Source organism: Fusarium poae, chromosome 2 (genome assembly GCF_019609905.1).
Source record: "Fusarium poae strain DAOMC 252244 chromosome 2, whole genome shotgun sequence".
NCBI lineage: Eukaryota > Fungi > Ascomycota > Sordariomycetes > Hypocreales > Nectriaceae > Fusarium > Fusarium poae.
Genome location: NC_058400.1, coordinates 9,138,039 through 9,159,430, shown reverse-complemented (window position 1 = coordinate 9,159,430; position 21,392 = coordinate 9,138,039). Strand labels below are relative to the sequence as shown.

Sequence of the window (21,392 nt, the reverse complement as noted above, 5' to 3'; positions counted from 1 at the left end):
ATAGCACCATGCATGAGAACTGAGGAGAGATGGAAACGGAGTTTTGCAAGAGTGAGATGGCATCCTGTTCCACCTGCTAGTCAGACTGCATCAAGCCAAGACGATAATCAACCGGTGCATTCCTTTACTATACTTGATCCTTTGACGGAGATTGCTCTATCTTTAGCCTGAGCAAAAATACATCTGACTGAGGGTTAAGAAATGGGGATGTACGAGACCATGGTCCCAGGGGTGTCAACCCAGTCATGCTGTTAGCTAAAACATCTTGGCCCTGGTATCTACTCCGAGACATATGATTGAGCCTGACTTTTTCTTAAAACCCTCATAGCTACGGGCGCCTAGGCTCACCCGTCCCTTCTACTTTCTTGCTCCCCAGTCACTCATTATCTTTTTCACTCATTTTCATACACTCGTTATTTTTCTTTGCTTGAGGGACACCTCATTGACCTACTAACAGCATGCGTTACCATGCTGGTCCCCTTAACTGGGCTTTCATAGGATGGCTGTTCCTAGGTCTTCTTCAACTGGCCGATTGCGCTTCAGTTGATAACAAGTTATCACACGCCCGAGAGAGAATCTGGCTCTGGGAGATGTACGACCTTTTCTGGTGAGTAGCCCCGTATTTGCACGGATGTATGTCATGTACTGAGGCATCGTTTTTCCCAGCGACATTGAAGGGCCAGATAAGCAGGATGTCATCTTCAAACAGAACAAGAATCACAAATGGGCCAACCAAAGGCACTACTCCTTGGTCAACACGGCCGACGGCAAATTGACATATGCCGAGTTCATGGCAGACCTGGAGAAGAAGCTTAGTCCTATCGACGTCGACAAATCTCTTGTGGCTCCCAATGGTGAAGGCGTCGGCAAGCCTACGACTGCGCAGGCTGTCGATGCTCTCAAGACCAAAGGCTGGGCTCAGCCTATGGATGTCGATCAAGTCACGAGTGGCCGTAGCAAGAACTACATGGAGCTCGTGGGTCGTGTAGACAAGAAGTTCCAAGATTACTTTACCAATCTTGGCAACGACGACAAATGGAAACGAAGGCTGATCGAGACAAACATGCGTACAGAAAAGCTTTCCAATGACATTGTTCAGCTTCGCAAGCAAGAGGCTGACGAATGGCTGATCAAGCAAATAACCAGACAAGTTGACCCGCCCAATACTCCGAATGACAAAAAGGCATACGGTCTTGGCATAAATCGCAACGACCTGGTCATTAACAAACTCACGTCTCCTGTTGATGGCGCGACTACGTACGAGAGGGTGGACTTGATAGAGTCTTACCTGAACAAACCTGATGCGCTTAACAAACAGCTGAAAGCAGCAGGTGTCAGCAATGGCATCGAAGGTCTTGTTAAGTGGGCTGATAACTTGGGAAACGTGGCAAATAAGGCTTTTGCGAATGCTGGTCCTGGGTACAGTGATCAGAACGTGTCTCACCACGCGGCCAAGGTGGTGTGGACTGATGCGCATAAGAATGCTAGTAACAGACTGGGTAACATTAAACCTCCATCTTGTTCTAGATAGATGGGTATGTAGTCTGTGAGTACTGTTGAGAGGGATTTGCATCTTTGGTTGGTTGATGATGTATTTAGTTCAGTTTGTGATAGGTTTTGTTATTAGATATTGGATATGAACGGATAGAGGGGGTTGTGTAAAACTGATAATGATGTTAATTTACAATTGATGTTGTTTGATCAAGTGTTTGTGATTATCATGAGACAACTCATTGCTGTATTCTACTGTACACACACATTAGCAGTGGCCAGTTATGCCCCTGTCCCTAGTTGTGGGGGCTTCCACAAGCGTTACCTGCCTAAAATTAAACCCTGCCCAGTGGCAAAATACTTAATCCCTCCAATGTCAGTAATATCTAAACAAATCAGCCAACTTTACAAGTTTGGCATCTTCACCTCAACATCCATCAGCCAACAGAAAAAGAAAGACAAAATGTCTAACAATCACCTGGACCTTCAACCAGATCAGGAAAAAGCCATTCGCGGCGATGCAGTCCCGAGGCTCCTCGATCACAGTGACAGCCGAGCAGCACTTATTCGTGGCATTCGTCTGCACTATGACTTTGCCATGAGTGAGCCCGTCACCCGCCTCAGCTCCTCCATTTCTCTGATCGCTCGAGCCCGCAACGCTCGCCGCATCATGAGTAACGATATTCCAGAGCGGATGGCGCCGGAAGAGCATCCATATTGTATATGGTATCCCGATATCGCAACTGAGGATACTTACCGTTCTCTGGCTTCCAAATTCCCCGATATGCGTTACCAAGTCGGTCGTGCTTGTGCTGCAGCTGGCTATTACGCTCTTTTTCACGAACTTGACCTTTTACCTGAAGTTTCTATTGCTGAAGAGGCACGAGAGAGCGAAGCAGAGGGTGCGAAGCTCATCTATGAAGAGATCATGGGTTTTAAACATCGCTACGCAATCATGGATGACTGCACACGTTCCATTGAACTTGAGGACTATAAATGTCCAGCGTATCTGAACGGTGATACCGAAGTGCGCTGGCGCTTGGCAGCTCGACAAGGCATCAAGAACAGCCGCAAACAAGACCTCCTTCCATGCATTGAAGAGGACATGCATATTGGTCTTGAGGACCAGGAATTGGAGGAGCGTTACAGTATTTTGTCTGACGAAGAGGCAAAGCTACTGTACACTCCTCTGCGTCAGGATCTACCGACGGTGAAAAAGACATTGTTAATACAGATGGCCGCTCATGACGGCAACATTGAGCGTTATGCTCGGCTCACCAACTCTGGAAGGACCCTGACACTTCTAGATAGTGAGTGTGTAGTCCGGGGTATTTTGCATCACACCATGTACGCTCGTTGGTGGGCGGACCAGATTAAGAACAACACCATCTACGCCAAGTCTGCCCCATACGTATGGGATCTCCAGCGAGCGATAATGGCACGTCGCATCATGATCAACGACCTATCTGCCTTTGAAAACGGCTGGCCCACTGGAGTCCCTATGCCCTACATCATCTGGTGGCCGTTACGTCCAGATCGCAATCTTCTTATGCTCCTGCTTGAGCACGTACCAGAGATGAAGAGGCAGATCGCAGCAGCAGCGATTGTCTGCGATTATGAGAGTCTTTACAAATGGCTTGATCCAGAACCGAGCTGGCATCTGTGGGTGGTTGCTTCCGAGTTCTCTGCCAACCCGTTCTACCGTGAGGATCAGGAGAAGCGTGGAAGGGAAAAGGACATTGATGTGGAGGATGGAAGGTGTGAGGAAAGTTACTACCGGGAGTTGATGCAGACGAAAGAAATCACAGTGGTTGATGAGCATGAAGGGAAGATTCGGGACAGTGTTGAGAAGCGTAGGGTGCCGAACAGTGAATGGGACGAGATGCTTAGTACTGGCCTTGTACAGATCAGGGTCTGGCAAGGCGTTGGGAAGGTATCACCAGAATAGCTGCTGTTTTGTTAGTCTTTGAATGTTTCTGCGCCTAATCCAGTTCCTTCTATTTCGTTCGTGAATATTCTTATTCAGAAAATATAACTTCAACGACGCGTTTTCCACTATTAGACCAGTGCAAGTAATGCGGGGACAAGCCGTGACAAAATCCTAGACTAGATAGTTCACAATAGGGTAACCTTTAGTTTAACCACAACTTCCATGATGCCGTTTTCTCCATCTGCAAAATTGACATGTGCAGTGTGACATGATCAAATCTGAGTATCCGAGTGAGTGAGGCCTTTGTGAGTGGCGATAATCACGGATATTCAACCCGTTGCGATTCCAACCGAGACAGCTCCGAGCCTCGGCTTGGCCAGCTTACTACAAACAATACTCCATTTCTTTTTGGACCATCCTATCATATGATCACGGTTCCGTAACAATAGAGTAATAAATAAAGTTGGGTCATAAGGCTGGGCGTAAGCCATACCCATGGCAAAGTGGATCGACGTGGTAAATCTCGCCACAAGTTGATAGGCTAAACAAGTGTGAACAGGCTAGACAGGGTATCATAGTCACTCCGTCTCCGTCTCTTAGGATGATACTCTTCTAGGCGAACAGGTCGGGACAAAGGGCCCTTCCCTTTGAATGTGCCTCGAAATGACATTAGTTTAGGTCTTACTAGGACCCACGTTCCTGGATTTTAATCTGATAATGCAGACAAGACTGCTGCTTCGCCCTTGCATGTGCGTGCGTGCCCGCCCCTCCCTGTCAGGTACGGCACAACCCTTGGCGTCAGTAGTCAGGGGGGAGCTAGCCTCGGCCCGTCGGATTGATTGTTAGCCCATCGAAACCGAACGCTAAGATTTACAGCCTTTAAGCTTCTTTTTTTAGTGGCTTTCTTCCATCTTTCACTCAAGGCAAGGGTACCGGTTTCTCTACCGTTGAACTTCTGGGGTGATGCTTAAACCATCCTTTTTTCTCTCGAGATCTAGTATACCGCAGACAGTGGGATAACACAATATGATACTCATGCTACATTGATAGGCTCTTGTCACAATGCTCTAATTCTGCTGTGGCGAAAATAATACTCACTGCCCCTTATGTCTGCACCAAAAACTCTATTCTTGTGGGGCTATAAGTCGATGTAGGATCTTGATCCTACCCACTGGATGAGATTATTCTCGAACTCAACGTTACATTCATCAATTAATCCCAGCCCGGATGTTTCCTCTTGCAAATATACCATCCCTGTAAGAAAAACTCTGTCCCTGCCAAGACCAAGACCTAGACTCGTTATTCAGTAGCATTGACCACATCATGTTCTATCAAGCGAGCAATCGGAACCACGCAACGCAGGGGTTGTTTTCCTGCAGGAACTGATCGCGGCATATTACCATTTATAGAGGTACGGAACTTTTTCCAGTACTAAATTAGTTGAAGGATTCGGGTCGACCCACGGCAATCATGCTTCCGCAGGTGAGCTGAACTTGTTCGTCGAAAAAGAGACTCTTGGCCCGTGAATGTTACCATGCATGTCAGATTCCTGAGTCAAATCGTCAGACGGAGTGGCTTCGTTTTAGCCCTGTAGCGATGCCTTGTCGATCTATTGGTGCACTGCCTTGGGGTGGATAGAGACTTGATCGGACTATACCGGCAGTACTTTTATATTGCAAGTCTAGACCTAGAACTCATCTGACGAGCTGATGCTTGGCGTCATCGACACTAGGGATAATTCACGCGCCAAGAATACTCTCGATAGACCGTCCCAAAACGTGATTGTCTATCTCAGTCTCTTTCCAAGTGTAACATTATCCACAGCAATGGCCTCAAATAGAGCTCCAACCGCAGCTCTGTCATAGTTCCGTCCTCACCTCAGTCACGGTTCACATCCAACCTCAGTCCTTCGTTGATTCAACTTTTACACTTTCGTTAACAAAAATGCACGCCAAGTTCCTTGCCGTTCTTCTGGGTAGTGCTCAGCTGGCCCAAGCCGCTGCCACTCCCAAAGCTCCTGTTCGACGAGATGGTGTCTCCCCAGCTCTCCCTCATGATGAAAAGACTACTGAGTTCTGTACCTGGTGGCACGACTATCTCGAGGCAACCTCTTGCGAGGACGTCCTCGTTGGTAATTCGATTACCAGTGCGCAGTTGAAGAGATGGGTATGTTTGTTAACTCATTTTGAATTGCATTGACTGACATTCTTGGTTCATAGAACCCTTCTCTCGGGGATGACTGCAAGGGCATGACTGTTGGTAAATCGTACTGTGTCGAGGCCATGTTCGAACCAGAGCCAGTCGAGCCCGAGGAACCTGAACCCTCAAAGCCTTCTCCTACCAAGCCATCCAACGGTAAGGCATCTTTTGAGATTCAGTCTTCGATCATGTATGCGTACTAACTCTTGGCTTGCAGGTATTGAGACACCTGCCAGTATTCAACCCGGCATGGTCAGCAACTGTAACAAGTTCCACCTGGTCAAGGCTGATGCAAGCTGTACTGCCATTGCGGCTCAATACGGTATCACCTTGACCCAGTTCACAACCTGGAACAGTGGTATTGGATCTGCTTGCAACTCCATGTGGGCCAATGCCTATGCTTGTGTATCCATCATTGGCTTCGAACCCGGTACTCCTACCGAGCCTGCTCCCGGAAACGGTATTGAGACACCCTCGCCAATTCAGCCCAACATGGTCAAGGACTGCAACAAGTTCGCTCTTGTCGGCTCTACTACCACATGTGCATCTCTTCAGGACTACTACAAGATCACCATGGCCGAGATCTTCAAGTGGAATCCCGCTGTTGGTTCTGGCTGTAGCGGTCTGTGGGCTCAGTACTACGTCTGTGTCTCGGTTGTCGGCTGGAAGCCTCCCACCAACGTTCCCGCTCCCTCTCCAACCAAGCCTGCCAACGGCATCTCGACACCTTCGCCCATCCGAGAGCCTATCCACGCAAACTGTAACAAGTTCGCCCTGGTTGGATCTACCACTACGTGTGCTTCTCTTCAGGATTATTACAAGATCTCTATGGCTCAGATTGCTGCGTGGAACACCCCTGTTGGTACTGACTGTAAGGGATTGTGGGCTGGGTACAATGTCTGTGTTGGTATTGTGGGTCAGCAGACTCCTACAAACCCTCCCAGCAGCGGCTCGACTCCCTCGCCAGTTCAGTCTGGCATGGTTAAAAACTGCAAGAAATTCCACCTTGTTAACAAGTCGACTACATGTGCTGCTCTCCAGAGCACTTACAAGGTTACTATGGCTCAACTTTACAAGTGGAACCCTGCTATTGGATCTGGCTGCAATGCTCTGTGGGCAGAGTATTACGTCTGTGTCTCTGCTTAGTTGGACTTTTATAGATGTTGTTAAATCTGAAGTGTAACTAGGTGGGTGTTTAATTGTATAGCTGTAGCAGACAAAGTAACTTCAATTATAATATATATTACATATACAATTGACTGCCTAATTGTAACCTCTTTATTTTTGTTATGCACTTACGGTGTTATTAATTTAGTTGTTTCTGCTTTTTATTGAGTTTGTGTATTTTCATCTAGGGTAGGAGTTATGCTTCGTCTAATAATTATGCATTTGCATGTATCATGTGACAGTTGTTGCACTATTCCCGGTGTTAGCAGTTGCTAACCATGTGTGAGTCTTGGTTCTATATGATTGGTTCATCAAGTACGGAGAGATCCCGATGCCCTTCTCTCTGATTGGAGCGGCCTCCGACGCGACAGTTTGAGATAATGACGTAGAAGAGTAAAATCTTGTCTAATTATGGGACTAACTGGACCCTTAGTGGGTAACAGGGCCCAGGATAGCTGGGGTTATAGTTACATGTGGCTTGACTATAACTCCACCACGTACGTGATGGTCTCAAAGGCTAAGACAACTCTGCAACTCATCTAATCTCCACTTGCTGCTGTTATCTGCACAACAGCGTAGAAAGAACGAATAAGGTACAAGGGAGGGACGTCCGTTGTAATCTCAAGACAGTTAAATCAGGGTGTTTGAGTCAATAATGATGCCGTGATATTTCGGCCTGACCTTTATGTCTTTGGTGCTGCTGTGCAACCACATTCTCTCTTTGTGTGTTCTCTCTTTGTGGTGTTCAGGGTCTTGTGCCAAGATCTCTCTGGTCAAAGATTCCTAAAAGTTGTGCAGGGTCTCTCCGCTGTTTAGTCTCTTTTCAGTAGCCACACTGATCAACAGTATATAGACAAGTTCTGATCCCCAAGTAAAGCCTGATTTCTCAAGATCGACGCTCCTTCCATCATCGCATTTCTGAATTCCCAGTTTCATCTTCCCTACCAACCACTACAGCCATAGCCACAGATCGATTATCCAATCACCATGGAGTTGCCTATCCTTTTCTCTCAGCCTCATACTGGTCCAGGCTGTAGACACGGTTATCGATTAGAGAGTCAAAAAGCTGCCTATTCACCGCTCCCTCACAACATTGACGACTTGCCTGTGAGTGTAACTTCGACAGCAGTGTTTGCAACCACAACTCTAACGTTTCATTCTAGGATCAATACTCCATACGAGATGTCCGAGATTTAGGAAGACCCCTTTGCGAAGTTGCCTTGTTCCAAACACCAGCGATATCGTCCTCCCTCGCCAACCCCCCCTCGAAAACCACACGTAAACGAACACATACATCGTCGAGTCTAGAAGCTAGCGTGGGAACAGACGTGGCACAAGACAATCTATATCCAGTGCTGCGGGCGCACAACAACGGAGCTGTGCGTGGTTCAAAGGTAGAACTGCACGAGGTGAGAAAACCCTCTGATAGTGTTTCGTTGACCCTTTGCTGACGAGCGATTGCAGAAGCTGCCCAAGTCCATCAAGCCCCGCAAGTGCTCAATTTGTAATACGACGGAGACACCGAAATGGCGGACGGGGCCGTTCGGTCCTGGTTCGTTCTGTAATTTTTGCGGTCTCGTGTATGCGAAAAGGAGGGCCAGACTGGATATAACACACAAGAGTGGATAATCATGCGCACATGAGCACATTCAGATTCTTTTTTATCTTTCATTTTCCTTTTTTCCTGTTAAGCATACAAGTCTGGCTGGGTACGGAGTAAAATGGCGGTATAAACAAGGGGGGCACTTCAGAGAAACGAGTAATGAAATAACATGCATTAGTGGCGCAACATTTACTTTAGGAACAATTTAACGCATCACGGCAACATCCGGTATACGGGAGGCATGTTATTCCTAAACTCTATTTGTTTATAGCATAAATATATACGTTTATGTTCCAACCTTCTTATCTCCTGAATCCAAAATGCCTCTCTCTCTGAGTATGTCCCCCAGCACTTGAAGCTTGACTGGTTTGGAAAGAAACAAGTTGATGCCGCTCCCGTACGCTTCCCTCTGCGCTTCTTCGGATGCAAGACCGGAAATTACAAATAGTGGGACACCATTCTCAATTTTCTCTCGTGTCTCGAATGCCCTGATCTGCCGTGCGGCTTCAAAACCGTTCATGACGGGCATTGAGATGTCCAGTAGAATACAAAGGAATTTTCCCGGTGACTGTGTGTATTTTTCCACTGCCTCCTTCCCGTTGACAGCTGTGTCGTATCTCAACTTGAGCTTCTTCATGTATGTAGCAAGTATCTTGAGATTGATGTGGTTGTCTTCAACAAGGAGTATTGTTGAGGCCTCGTGGCCTGGATCGCTTGGATGTGGCGCGGCTATTGGAGGCCTTGTCGAGTCTCCATTGTCCCCGACAGGTGGCGATTCCGAATCTGGCTTTGTTGTGGAATGGCTCGTATCGTTTGGGCTCGTTTGCGGAGGATCCGAACTACTCGAATTGCGACCAAAGACCGGCGGTCGATTGATCACTGGATCGTCGAAAGGAGGAGAAGCAGATAGAGGGTCGGTGTCATCTACCCAACGGCTATAGGCGACAGACAGAGTCTTGGCCAACTTTCTTGGACCGATGCTGTGCGACAGAGTTATTAGCATGAGACGCCATATTGCATCAGTGATTGACTTACGGTTGTGACACAAACTCGAAAATACCTCTCCATCCGACCTTGTAACACTCCCTCCCTTTGTCATAGGCAGTCACCGCGTTCGTACAGATGACAACGTTTGGAATGAGAGCCAGCGACTGGGTGAACTCGGACGTGGGAGGCAACGCGTCCTGCGTCCATAGCATAAGATCTGGCTTCTTAGACTCGTCATCTTGGGCGAGCAACTCCAGCTTGAGCCATTCTCTACAAGTATGCTCCAAGTTTTTGCGAAGATCTGCTGAGACAGTCGAAGCAGTGGAGCCGAACATAAGCCGGACGCGAAGGCCCGCCAGATCCTGCACTTGGTCGCTAAAATCGGCCTGAGGGCCTAAGAAGACGCCATCTTCAGCAGGTAATTTAGGCTTTTCAAGTGGAAGCAAAACAGTAACTGCTGTGCCAACTCCGACCTGGCTATCAATCGAGATTTGTCCTCTAAATTGTGATATAATTCGCTTGACGAGACTGAGACCGATGCCAGTCCCTGGCGATAAATCGTCTTCTTGACTGAAGGGCTTGAAAATGGACCTCTGAAGGAACTCCTCACTGATGCCCTTGCCCGTGTCCGTCACCCTAAAGCAAACGACTGGCGCCGCCTTGCGACGTCTCAGGGAGGTGACTTGTTGTGTGAGCGTAATGTTGATGGAACCTTCTGGAGTGTACTTCAACGCGTTGCCAACAATGTTCATAACGATGCGACGCACTGCTCCCACATGGAAGCGGAACAGCCAATCGCACTGAGCGTCAAAGGACAACATCACTGTTACATTTCCGAATGCAAATGTGGACCCCCTGTTCTCCGAGATGCCGGGGGTAAGCTGGTCCATGGCCTCGTGATAGTCCGCGGCAGAGTTGGCCGCATTATCTGCGTAGTTTGAAGCACTGCCTGCCCGCGGCTTCTTTTGTCTTTGCTGGGTAATATGTTGGTTGATGGACTTGTGTTGGAAATTAAACCCTGCGAAAACGCTCTCCACCACATCCTCTACAAGATGATCAATAAAGTAGTCGGTTACTAGGGACTTTTTGCCAATGCCCAGCGAATCTGCTGACGCATGGCTGCCAATGGACTTTCTGCCCCCACTGGCGAAACTATTAACTCGCGAATAGTCAAGGAGATGGTCTATTGTATCCAGTAGCGTTCTTGAGCACGTCTCAATGGTATGCGCAATGTTGGTCTGGAAAACATTGAGTCTTGTATCGGCCATTAGCTCCGTACCCAGCAGAACCCCGTGAAGTGGAGAACGCAATTCGTGAGACAAAGATCCAAGAGCGTCTGACTTGACCTTGGCATCTTGTAGAGCCTCGAGTCGCATAATCTCAGCCGCAGCAAGCATACCAAAAGCTGTCAAATAACTCAATTCACCTTGGACGGTAAATGTGCGAAACGGAGCATTAGTGTAGATTAATCCACTTGCGCGCCATCGTTCTTGCTTCGGGTCCCAGACGGGGAAGAAAGCCACACTGCGCGCGCGTGGAAATGCAGCTGAGATAATTTTACCCTCGCGCTGGCGCGACACAGACTTTCTCCGGGTCTTGTTACGCGGCACAGATGATGCTCGTGTGTCTTGACCAACTTGTCGGTCTTGATGGTGGGGATGCGAGATCCAAGGGAATACATCATCAGAAGACGAGTCAGACGTTTGGAGTTCACCATCGTCACTGAAGATAAAGACCTTGCCTTGAGGATATTGCTTCAGCAAGTTCATCATGAACTTCTCACTAAGCATCAACGGTGCCTCTGGACCTTGAGTGCGGTCAATGCTAGAGTTTCCAGAAGTAGAAAATCCCTTTACTTCGCAGAAAAGATCTTCTTGAGTATTGTCATCACTGCTTGTTGACGACCATTGCCCTACAGATCTGGCATTGGGTGTACTCTTGGCTTTGTTCGATCGATAGCCCGCCATGGTTGCGTCGAGAAAAATGCAGCCCTCAACTTCGACCGATTCTCTGATAATGTTGGCGGCCCTTGACAAGACATTACCAAGGTTTCGGTTCTCCGACATTGTATGCATTGTGCGACTCGCATTTCTCATGGGTGTGTGAGGCCGGCGACTTTGCTTCGGCGAATCATCGTTGGAAAACTCAGACGTATTGATCTCGTCGTCCATGTCTTGTTGTATCGACTGCTGTTTCGAATTGAGGTTCCCTTCGGTGGACCCAGAATCGTCGATGAAATCTCTAGTGTTTGCTCCGAGACGCCAGCCGGTAAGAGTCGAACCGCCTTCTAAAAAGGACCCCAGACCTCTGCTCATACGAGCGTTTCTTCGATTGACAGCCTTGAGACTCTCTGTCTCGAGGTGGTCGGCGATGGTACAGGAAATATCCCGCAACCTGTCAGAGTTGGGTTCGGTCCATTCGCGATGCGATGTATTGACAACGCTATACACGCCGATGTTTATGCCTCGTTTGGTTCGAATTGGGACAGCAGCGTAGAAACTGGAATCCAGAGACTCCAGTACGGGGAGGGTTCGAGATTTGAATCTGTATTCATTTGCCCAGTATGGCACGACCGTGACGGGGAGAACACTTGCGTCTCCAACTTTGGGGTCATCCTTGAAGTGATTCAAGAGGGTATAATTGCACGCATCATCGGCTCGACGAAGAGCTGTGCCGCACAGTTGGAATGGCTGGTTGAATTCGTGATTGGGGGCCGATGGGCGTAAATATGTGCCAGATGTAGCTTCGGATATGAAATATCGGTACTCGGAGTCGAAGAGCGACACAAAAGCTCGTTCTGCGCCGACTTGGTAGATACCGAGCTGTGTCAGGGCCGTTAAAATGACGTTGGCGGACGAGAGTCGGTCGTTTGACGGGGTCGGTTGTCGAGATTCTTGTACGGTTCCGGGAATTTGGAATGGAAGCCAATGTCTACGCTTTTCTATCAGTATTTCTTCAACAGAGTGAAAAGAGGAATTGACGTGCGACAACAGCAAAGTGCGAGATTCTTACCTTAGCGCTTCCCTCTCGCGAATCGTTTCAGAAACAATCTTGTGAGGCGGAATAGGCCTGGGTCTCGAATGGGTGGTCATGCCGACTCGGATAACTCGACAAGCATAATCGAATCAGGGAAAAATACAAGGTGGGGAGGAGAGAAAGCCCGTGAGATGGCCTTTTGACGGAGTAGAAGAGTGTTGAACACTCAAAGTGTTGTGTCTCTTGGTCCCAGGGCAAGAGACATGGGATGGGGTTGGGGGGCCAGATCTAGATCAACGCCACACTGGAGAAAACTTTGCCACAATGGATACTAAGACTAGATAACGGTTAATCCCGTAGCCCCCAAGACCGAGATTCTTGTGCTGAATTGAGATTTCCATATCCAAGATATGAGATTGATCTTTCAAATAAGTGGAAAGGTAATTTGTCTTTGTCGAGGATCGCGATCGCGATGATTCCTTTCTGACTTTTTTAGAGGATGGATCATCACCTAGAATCACTATTTGTCAGTATTCGCCACCCAGTTGTGCCTTGTTTTCCTTGCATCAATGCGGTACTATATCTACACCGGCGTCTCAGATGAAAGTATTTCCTCAACCGTGAGGGTGAGGAGCAAGAGTAAATGGGGAACATATTTCCTATGGCAATTTTTCAGGGCTAGATCGAAAATTAGAAAAGGAAAAAAAAAACAAATCCCATTTCGATCTTGTACAAAACTAACTTGATGTAGTAAGTAGCAGGTACTTGCACTACAATAGGAAGGCGAAGCGCCATAACTGGAGGGGTAGTCTGGTGAGATGGTTTTGCAATTAATTCATTGTAAAGAAGTTGGCTGGGCATGTCTTTCGAGGATAATGTCTTGCAAAAAACAGGTTTATATTCTTTTTGCACATAGATCGCCGCTCCTTACAGCTGTAAATACGCAGCAAAACCCCCCCCACTGTAGTTCTTTCGGGTCTGTTTGCAACTTATACTTGGAACACTACGTCATGACCATAAATTTGATCTATCACAATGGTCTTAGTAAGCGTATCAACCGAAGCGTACAGTTTGGAATATTGCATCGATGGAAGTTCGATATAGCGAGATGGATTGGGATGGGGAAATCGAGAAATCCCATCGTTATCGAAAAGGGCATTTTAAACAATCTCGATGACGGCTCTCGACATCCGGAGAAAGCGATGTAATACCACATATTTGGCATATGATCGACCCCTAAGGGGACCTGATCGTTGCCCAAACAGGTCTAGCTTCAAGGTTTGGTTCCTGGAAGTCCAGACCATAGCGTACGTGAGGTGGCGAAAGTGCTACAACAACAGGATCCAATGTCACGACCCGTGGTAGAGCGGGTTGTAAGACAACGCGTGTTACCACGAATTTATATTTGTTAACCAACACTCACCAACAAAAACAAATTATGTCTTTTTTTCTACTATACGTTGTCTCGTTACAATTCTATACCCCATGAATAATCAACGGCTACGGCCATTGCAGCCGGCTACTTCAGCCAGTGAATCCAATTCCTCACCAGGACCTTCAGGGATCCGAGCTCGCAAGGCATTTCAAGTCCCTGCCTGTGACGTCTGTCGAAGACGCAAGAAAAAGGTCAGCGGTAACACAATTATCATTTCTTTATTATCATACTCATGTAGATCTTGTGTTGCAGTGCGATCGAGGTCGACCAACATGTGCCAATTGCGCCGAACGAGGGCTGGAGTGCGAGTATATTCCTGAAATAGGCCCAACAGCGAGTCCTCTCCAACTGGAAAGATTGACTCGGGCCATGAAGGAGCCTGGAGGTCTTTTGGATCTCTTCAAGACATTGCCGTATCATGATGCCTTGGAATTACTTCATATGCTTCGCGAAACGCCTGCTGATGCCACACCTCAAGCGTCTACAGAAACTTCAACATCGCTGTCGCCCTCACCATTCCCTTTACCACTTCCAACATCACCACCGTCGTTGTGGTCCCATTTTCCTTTGCCTTCTCAGCACAGCATCATAGGAAGCCTCCTTCCTCCTGCGTCCTGTTCAGTAGACCTGGAGCTCATGGTCCGCCATCCTATTGCTTATCCTGTTCTACTACCCCTCACGCCTGCGTCGTTGCCCCTCGACGAGCTACTAGTTCCGCGGACGTTTGAGCTTTTAGGCCCAGCCCCACCCGATTCCTCCCGCTCCCAATCTTCGCCAGATATCAACATGACACAAGACGCTTCTGCTTCGACCGGCTTGTATAAGAAACTATCGCATTTGACAGAGTCTGTCATTGATCTCCTCGGCCAGGTCGATATATCATCGTGGATATCTTTACCGATCCCCAATCAAATCGCAGTTCATGCAATTGCACTATACCTCAACAACGACTATCCTGTTCTCCCACTATTCGATGCTGATCTGTTTCTCCGAGACCTTGTTCACAACCAGCCCTATTTTTGCTCTACGTTTCTCGTCACAACTCTTCTAGCGTGGGCATGTGTACGTAAACCTCCATCTCTCATTCATGGCAAGATCAGACCAATAATTGACACTCAACTGGTACAGCAAGCTTACACTCCAATCGATGCAGAGGCTGCGAATTACTCATCTGCCTGTTTTCTCGACGCTCAAGCCCAGTGGAGTAAACATGGTGATCGAGAGTCTATAACCTTGTGCAACGTGTCTGCCTTACAACTACTATGTATGACTGCCGTAAGTCATGGAAAGGATGACCTGGCACTCGAATATCTCCGAGAAGGACTGAAGGTCGCACAAACAATGGGGCTTCTCAACTTGGCGTCTGGGACAGAGGTGGAGGACGCGTGGTTTAGTGGCTATACTGAATGGGTCAGGGCCGCATCGTATACAGCCTGGGGTGCCTTCAATTGGATCTCGTATGTCATATCTACCTTTAATAGCAATGAGCTGATTAACAGTCCAGTGTTTTCTCACTTCACTACCACAAATCCGAGATTGAGTTTCCGCCAAGGATTCCTATGCCGGGAGATGTAGATGCTGCAATTGCTGGTGTAGATGGCAACCAAGTTTTGCCATCTTCTAGTCTTGAGGCTTTTATGGCTAGTTCCAAATTGTGGACTATTTTCCTACAAGTGACCAACGCATATTATGGGAAAGACAGATACATGTCGCTCGACCGAGATAATGCTGTTGCATTTGCAGAGGACGTCTATCAGCAGCTACTTGACTGGGCGGACAAAATACCCATCAGTTTAGTTCGTCGTCCAGACAGTAGCCATGCCACCTTCATGCTGCAGTAAGTTCATCGTTACTTATAATTGGGACGAGCAGTATGGACTCACTTGGGTTGCAGCATCTATTATCACGCCATCATCACCGATCTTTTCCGTCCTTTTCTACACCTATCAACACCTTCTACCTCAACATTACGTACCTTTCAAGACCAGGCCTCCGCGACGGTTATCTACTATGCATCCATCCGTCAAATGAAGCGCCTTTTACTTTCATACCGTCTCGAGTTCGACCTGCAGGCAGCGTCGTTCCTTTGGCAGACATGCATCATTTGCGTTGCAAATGCAATTGTTCGCGATACAGAGTGCAACCCTGATGAGAGAATATTCTTCCTACAGCTTTGTCTAGCTGGTCTAGAAGAGATGTTTCTGTCTTTTCGAATTTTTGGCTGTATCAAGAAAGCTGTACTGGTTATGGCGTTTTATCAAGGGGTTTTGGATCAAGACGAAATGCATCGCAATCGTGGCGTGCTTGACGCAATATATCAGCGATATGTGACTGATGAGCGCGATCAAAAAATGGAGGATATTACAACCGGTTGGATAGTTGATCTGGATCTTGAGATAATGGATCCTGAATCTGCAAAGGGTAGTAGTCTTGCAGAGCAGTTCGACATGCTATGTACATTATACCAATAAGACTTGACAAAGCAAGACTAACATAACAATATTTAATCCTTCAATGCAGTTATAATATAATTCAAAGATGATATTATAATTTATCACATTTAGAATCCCTGCATTGGAGTTAACTACCGGAGAGAGAAGAACAAGCTAGCTAAAGCTAGTTTAATGTAAGGTGGTTTTCAGCTGCAATTACGGATAATTCAGTGGAAATAAGCACTGCTGAAATAAGTTTAGTGAAATCAATTTATTGAAAGCCACATTCAATAGCGTCCCCCTATTTTAACGTCCACCAATTAATCTAGTAGTCAATAAAACATTTATACTGCCCACTTCAGTTTTACCTTACTCTTTGTTTACTTTCAAACACATTTTAGTATCTTTTGATTTACCACTTTGTTTATAAAATGTTTTCCAAGATATTGGTGTCCAGCCTCATGGCTACCTGTTTCGTCTCCGTCTCCAATGCCAGCCCCTGCAAAGCCAGCTCAGGCACTACCGAAGTTTCGATTGAGACAGCGACTTCTATTGAGATGCCCACCTCCACGGCAATTCCAACAACTATTCAGACCACCCTCACTATCTCCGAATCTGAAATCGACACTGCGACTTCTACTATTTTGGAGGAAGCTACTACGACCACGGTTACAGACGCCGCTGCTTCGACAACTCAGTCTCCTCCTCAACCAAATACCCCCGAGATTGATTGCTCGACAGATCAAGACTGTTTTGCGGCATTGGGAGCTGGTGCTTTGGGAATTTATGCTTGCATCGATCTCATTTGTCATCAAATTGGCTTCTCTCCTTAATTTCTGTAGAGATGACAGTTGTTGCACATGTCTCTGAGAGTATATCGACCGAGTTAATGGTGGTTTTTTCATTAATGGCTATTCTTCTATACTCGAATTATCTATCGAGCACCATTTACGACACAAGCAGACAGAGTATCGACTGTTAGCTTTCATGTCATTCTTATACCCAACATTCCAATGCATATCATGTAAATGTATCCAATTAATTTTGCCCCTTTGATGCCCTGGCGTTGGTCTTATACTGGCCTAACGATTTATTTACATTTAGTACTGAACTTCTTTTTCACAATTTGCATTAACCTTGTTTCAACAGTAGAGGCTTATGATCTGATCTATTCTATTCTATTCTATTCTTATGAGATCAACTTGAAGATTTACCATCTGTTTCAGGCAGTTCAATAAATAGATGGGGCCAGAATTAAAAACTTGTCTTCGCTCGATCTAATTAACTAACTATCTTGAAAGGAATCTAACTACCAATAAAATACTGAAGCATCTACAGGTTATTTTGACATCTTCCAGCAGTGAACGAGATTTCATTATGCCCGTCGATCACGTCTTAGTTGCCGCGGGGTCAGAGGCAAATATGACGCGGTGACATCGTGACCTTGTACTATGTGCCTCTAAGGCCATACTCAATACATCGTTCCACTGAGTCTTCGAAACAGGTATCTTCAACAACAGTACCATCCTATTTTGCCTCAATAACTACTGTGTATCTCTGCCAAGACACGTATGTACCGAATCTAATAATTGCATCAGTCAAGAACAAAATGTCGCATCGATGTATTTATCTTGACTACAACGGTGGCCAGATATTACACGCTGAAGCAAAGACCGTAGAACTATCTACTAGTTGATATAACTATTGAGTATCCCGATTGCTGCTGTTCTCTTCGCTTCAGTGGCTCGCGACAGGGGAGTTTCGCCGCTCCTGTCACGCTTATTTGGTTTGGCATGATGACGAAGTAGAAGTTGGACCACTCTCTCATCCCCTATCTCTGCAGCTCGCGACAGTGGAGTCCTCCACATGTCGGTCCCCTGTTTTCGCATTGCCTCAATGACCATCAGCTAGTGAAAAGTTAGCTCAAAGGCACCTTGTGGATAGGGATGGTTTGATTTACCCCAATCGAGAAGATATAAGGTAAGATATATGGCACAGTAACATAGCTGGAAAAGGAAATGCGTGGAATGTAAGAAAATCCACCCACGGAATGTAGAATTCCGGCAATATTATAACCTAGTATTACAATAATATTCCCAGTAATGGCAATAGCTTCAGTAGGAGAGGTACCACTGATGCAAGCTCGAATAACAGAAGCGCGCAGGAAGGGACGTCCGATGGCCCAAAATGCCGATAGAAAGCCAATAATAAAAAACGTCAAGATAGTGGAAGCTCCACTATTCTCACAGGCAAATATAGTCACAACATATGGTGTGAGGTCGAGTATGATGGAGGAATAGCGTCTTGGGATGTGTCTACCTGACACTAGACCCTGCGGAATGTATTGTCAGTATCGAACTACGCTCCAAATTACCCCATAAAATATGATAGCCTGTTTCTTACTTGGAAGCCATTCCCTAAAGTCAGGAATTGAACGGCGGTACCTCCAACAAGGGGCTCAAAAGTATGCCAAGCAACATAGTCATACTCCACTTTGGCGCCATTCGTAAGCAATGTATCGACAATGTCAATCTTCCTACCCTCTATGGCGAGGGTTAGCGGTATGTAACGACTTGTTCCTTCGATGTTAGCCCCATTTGCAAGTAGCATTTCCAAGATAGTCCTGTGGCCATATTGAGCGGCAAGGGAAAGTGGTGTTCGACCGTAGTAATCACTGGCATTGATGGCAATTTTCAAACAATGTCCCGGCTTCAAAATGCCTCTTAGAGCCATTTCCATTCCTTCTTTTGACATGATGTGGAGCATCGTTGTGCCGTCCACTGGTGAAGTTGAAGGAGCTAACAGTCGGGCAATGTCCAAAAGTCTTTTTAAGACGGCATTCGAAGGCCAAGAAAAGGTTTCCTGGTCATTACCGGATATGTTTGTAGCGTGAAATATCCAAGAGGTTGCAGCATAGTGTAAAAAGGGAAACATGGTTCTAATACCATTTTGACTTTTAGGTAGTTCGGGCGTTTCCATTGTCGTGTCGCAGTGCCGCAAACAGGTCAACAATAGACGATAGTGTGCGCTTTCCGCAACTGATTCTGGACCAGTGATATTTCTGAGTAGTCGTAGACCCTTTGTAACAAAGAAGTCTTTCACAGACTGATGGATGAACTGAACTACATTCGTCTCTGGCTGATACTCTAGAAGCCCACGGCCGAGTATTTGAATGTCCTTACGCATTCCTGCATCGTTGCATGGATACGTCTCTCGACTTGATTGAACTTGGGAATCATTTGAGGTGTCAGAACGTGTGATAGCCCAACGGAGTTCCGTAATTGTCAGAGGTCTCGATGCAAAGCATATCCAATCGATAAGGCCAGCAGAGCCCAAGTTCATGTTTTGGACCACTTCTTTGTAGAACTCATCTAACGTCGGAGGAATTCTGTGCACTTCGGCTTCTATCTTTTCTATTTCGATTCGATCTCTGTCGAGTTGCAAGACTTTGTTCACAACGAGGCATGCCCAAAGGAAAACCCCTTCGGCATGATTTGAGATGTATTGTGCGAGCTTGGACTCTGTCGTTTCACTGAATGAAGAAAGCTTGCTCTCCACAAACATTGATATGTCCCTCTTGTTCTCCCTCTCCATGAATAATTGAAGCGTTCCTCCCAGGTCAAGAATAGGATAATGACGGCAGGTGAAGCAAATATGCAGCGATTTCAAATGGCTCACCGAAGCTCTCTGAATCAAGGAGTTGAACTCATCTGCTATGAGCTTGGCATTCTTTTCGCCAGACTCATCCAGGGCGTCAATAAATAAAACCACTGGACGGGTTTTCAAGGCCACCCAGAGGGATCGCTGAAAGTGTTGGCACAAGCTGCCCGGCGCCCACTGCCAGGCTTCGCGAGTTTCTCCAGCGGCTGCTTCACGCCACTTGAAAGCGTCCTCAAGGTCTTTGAGTGCCTCTGGAAGTTCACTTTGAATTTGGCAGAGAAGAGACCGAAACATACCCTCAGCAGTCTTCTGAAGTTCAACACCGCGACCTTTGAAGAAGAAAGAAAGGATAAGAGGTGAGTCTTTATCCTTCTTTACTGCTGTGAAATTGTCGCGGGCATAACGGAGTAATGTCGACTTTCCAGTGCCAGGTTTTCCTTTGATCCATAATAGCGATTGATGAAGAGACTTCCACTGCTTAAACGTCTTATGTCCGAGGAGCCACTGGCATGTTCCCGCTGTTTCAGTCTTGATCTCCATCGGTCGGCTGTCCATGCCTTCGAAGGCTAATGATCCTAGGCAGAGTTCAGAAAGACTCCGTTCTTTTCCTGGTTTGCGATGGACTTGGAAGGTATTAGTGCTTATTGATGAATAAATTTTATTGATAGAAACTACTGCATACCATGGTTATTTGTGACATTGCCAAATATAGGATTGCCGTGAATTTCCTTGATGTCGTTGTGATTGCCCCCATACTTGTTCCCAGCAACGTTATCACCAGAACCATAGTGGGTCTGGCTGATGGATTCCTCCTCTGGCAAAGAAGGTTCCATTTCTGATAATACCTCGACTGCATCAGCCAGCTTGGCTAACTGGTCTTCAGTGGCCGCTTGGGCTGCGTGCTCAAGCACCAACAGCTGCGTGTCTTCAATCATGCCCTTAGCCAGGACCTCTACTCGCTTTCCTTTACCTAAGCTCTTCACAGCTAAAGCGTAGCGCTTGAGCCTGGGGGTTTTGTCCGAGGGAGCAACAGCCTGGAAGATATTCTCCAGCTGGCTTGCTTTATCCTTGCAGTTCTCCAGGATCGCTTTTAGGGCTTGATATGTCCCGTCACCGGCCGTACCATCGATGTGTCTTTCGACGTTTTGTAGGATATCGCGGACAAGGGCTATCCTGTCACCGACTTCTTGGAAAGCTTCTGGAAGATCCTTCGCATTTTTGAGGGCGTTGGAAACCTCTCCAATGAATTGAACGATCCCCACAACGGAGCCGATGAGGCCGACGATCTCGATTCCGGACATTGATTGATCTGCTATGACGAACGGTCTGAAAAAAGAAAGTCGTCAGCGGGTTGCTACTATACTGTTGTCCTAGATGGGCTTACCCGAGGAAGAATCAGTCCATGCGTCGAAAGACGTGTATATTTGTACGCAATCGTTAGTCCACTTTGAATATTGGTAAGAAAAACAACGGGACTAGGCCAGTCTTATATGCTTCTTGACGGATAGAGTC

At 46.8% G+C, this 21,392-nt stretch overlaps 7 protein-coding genes across 7 annotated transcripts; 5 read left to right on the top strand and 2 right to left on the bottom strand.

Annotated features, from left to right (window-relative positions):
* Positions 1–458: 458 nt before the first annotated feature.
* FPOAC1_007126 (uncharacterized protein) lies at positions 459–1,531 on the top strand (the record flags this gene model as incomplete). Its single annotated transcript, XM_044851594.1, has 2 exons — positions 459–607; positions 667–1,531. 2 exons carry the CDS (start codon positions 459–461, stop codon positions 1,529–1,531), a joined length of 1,014 nt encoding a protein of 337 aa, XP_044710306.1.
* Positions 1,532–1,864: 333 nt separating this feature from the next.
* FPOAC1_007125 (uncharacterized protein) lies at positions 1,865–3,439 on the top strand (the record flags this gene model as incomplete). The annotated part of the gene is made up of 1 exon (XM_044851593.1): positions 1,865–3,439. One exon carries the CDS (start codon positions 1,865–1,867, stop codon positions 3,437–3,439), a length of 1,575 nt encoding a protein of 524 aa, XP_044710305.1.
* A 1,926-nt stretch (positions 3,440–5,365) lies between these two features.
* FPOAC1_007124 (uncharacterized protein) lies at positions 5,366–6,766 on the top strand (the record flags this gene model as incomplete). Its single annotated transcript, XM_044851592.1, has 3 exons — positions 5,366–5,587; positions 5,641–5,776; positions 5,838–6,766. The coding sequence occupies 3 exons, from the start codon at positions 5,366–5,368 to the stop codon at positions 6,764–6,766; spliced, it is 1,287 nt and encodes a 428-aa protein (XP_044710304.1).
* Positions 6,767–7,774: 1,008 nt separating this feature from the next.
* Positions 7,775–8,416, top strand: FPOAC1_007123 (uncharacterized protein; the record flags this gene model as incomplete). Its single annotated transcript, XM_044851591.1, has 3 exons — positions 7,775–7,894; positions 7,951–8,196; positions 8,252–8,416. The coding sequence occupies 3 exons, from the start codon at positions 7,775–7,777 to the stop codon at positions 8,414–8,416; spliced, it is 531 nt and encodes a 176-aa protein (XP_044710303.1).
* Positions 8,417–8,676: 260 nt separating this feature from the next.
* FPOAC1_007122 (uncharacterized protein) lies at positions 8,677–12,469 on the bottom strand (the record flags this gene model as incomplete). Its single annotated transcript, XM_044851590.1, has 3 exons — positions 8,677–9,370; positions 9,426–12,308; positions 12,390–12,469. 3 exons carry the CDS (start codon positions 12,467–12,469, stop codon positions 8,677–8,679), a joined length of 3,657 nt encoding a protein of 1,218 aa, XP_044710302.1.
* Positions 12,470–13,838: 1,369 nt separating this feature from the next.
* On the top strand, positions 13,839–17,053 carry FPOAC1_007121 (uncharacterized protein; the record flags this gene model as incomplete). Its single annotated transcript, XM_044851589.1, has 6 exons — positions 13,839–13,979; positions 14,041–14,850; positions 14,917–15,245; positions 15,293–15,625; positions 15,683–16,242; positions 16,728–17,053. The coding sequence occupies 6 exons, from the start codon at positions 13,839–13,841 to the stop codon at positions 17,051–17,053; spliced, it is 2,499 nt and encodes an 832-aa protein (XP_044710301.1).
* Positions 17,054–18,113: 1,060 nt separating this feature from the next.
* FPOAC1_007120 (uncharacterized protein) lies at positions 18,114–21,181 on the bottom strand (the record flags this gene model as incomplete). Its single annotated transcript, XM_044851588.1, has 4 exons — positions 18,114–18,127; positions 18,540–18,552; positions 18,624–20,503; positions 20,563–21,181. The coding sequence occupies 4 exons, from the start codon at positions 21,179–21,181 to the stop codon at positions 18,114–18,116; spliced, it is 2,526 nt and encodes an 841-aa protein (XP_044710300.1).
* Positions 21,182–21,392: the final 211 nt, after the last annotated feature.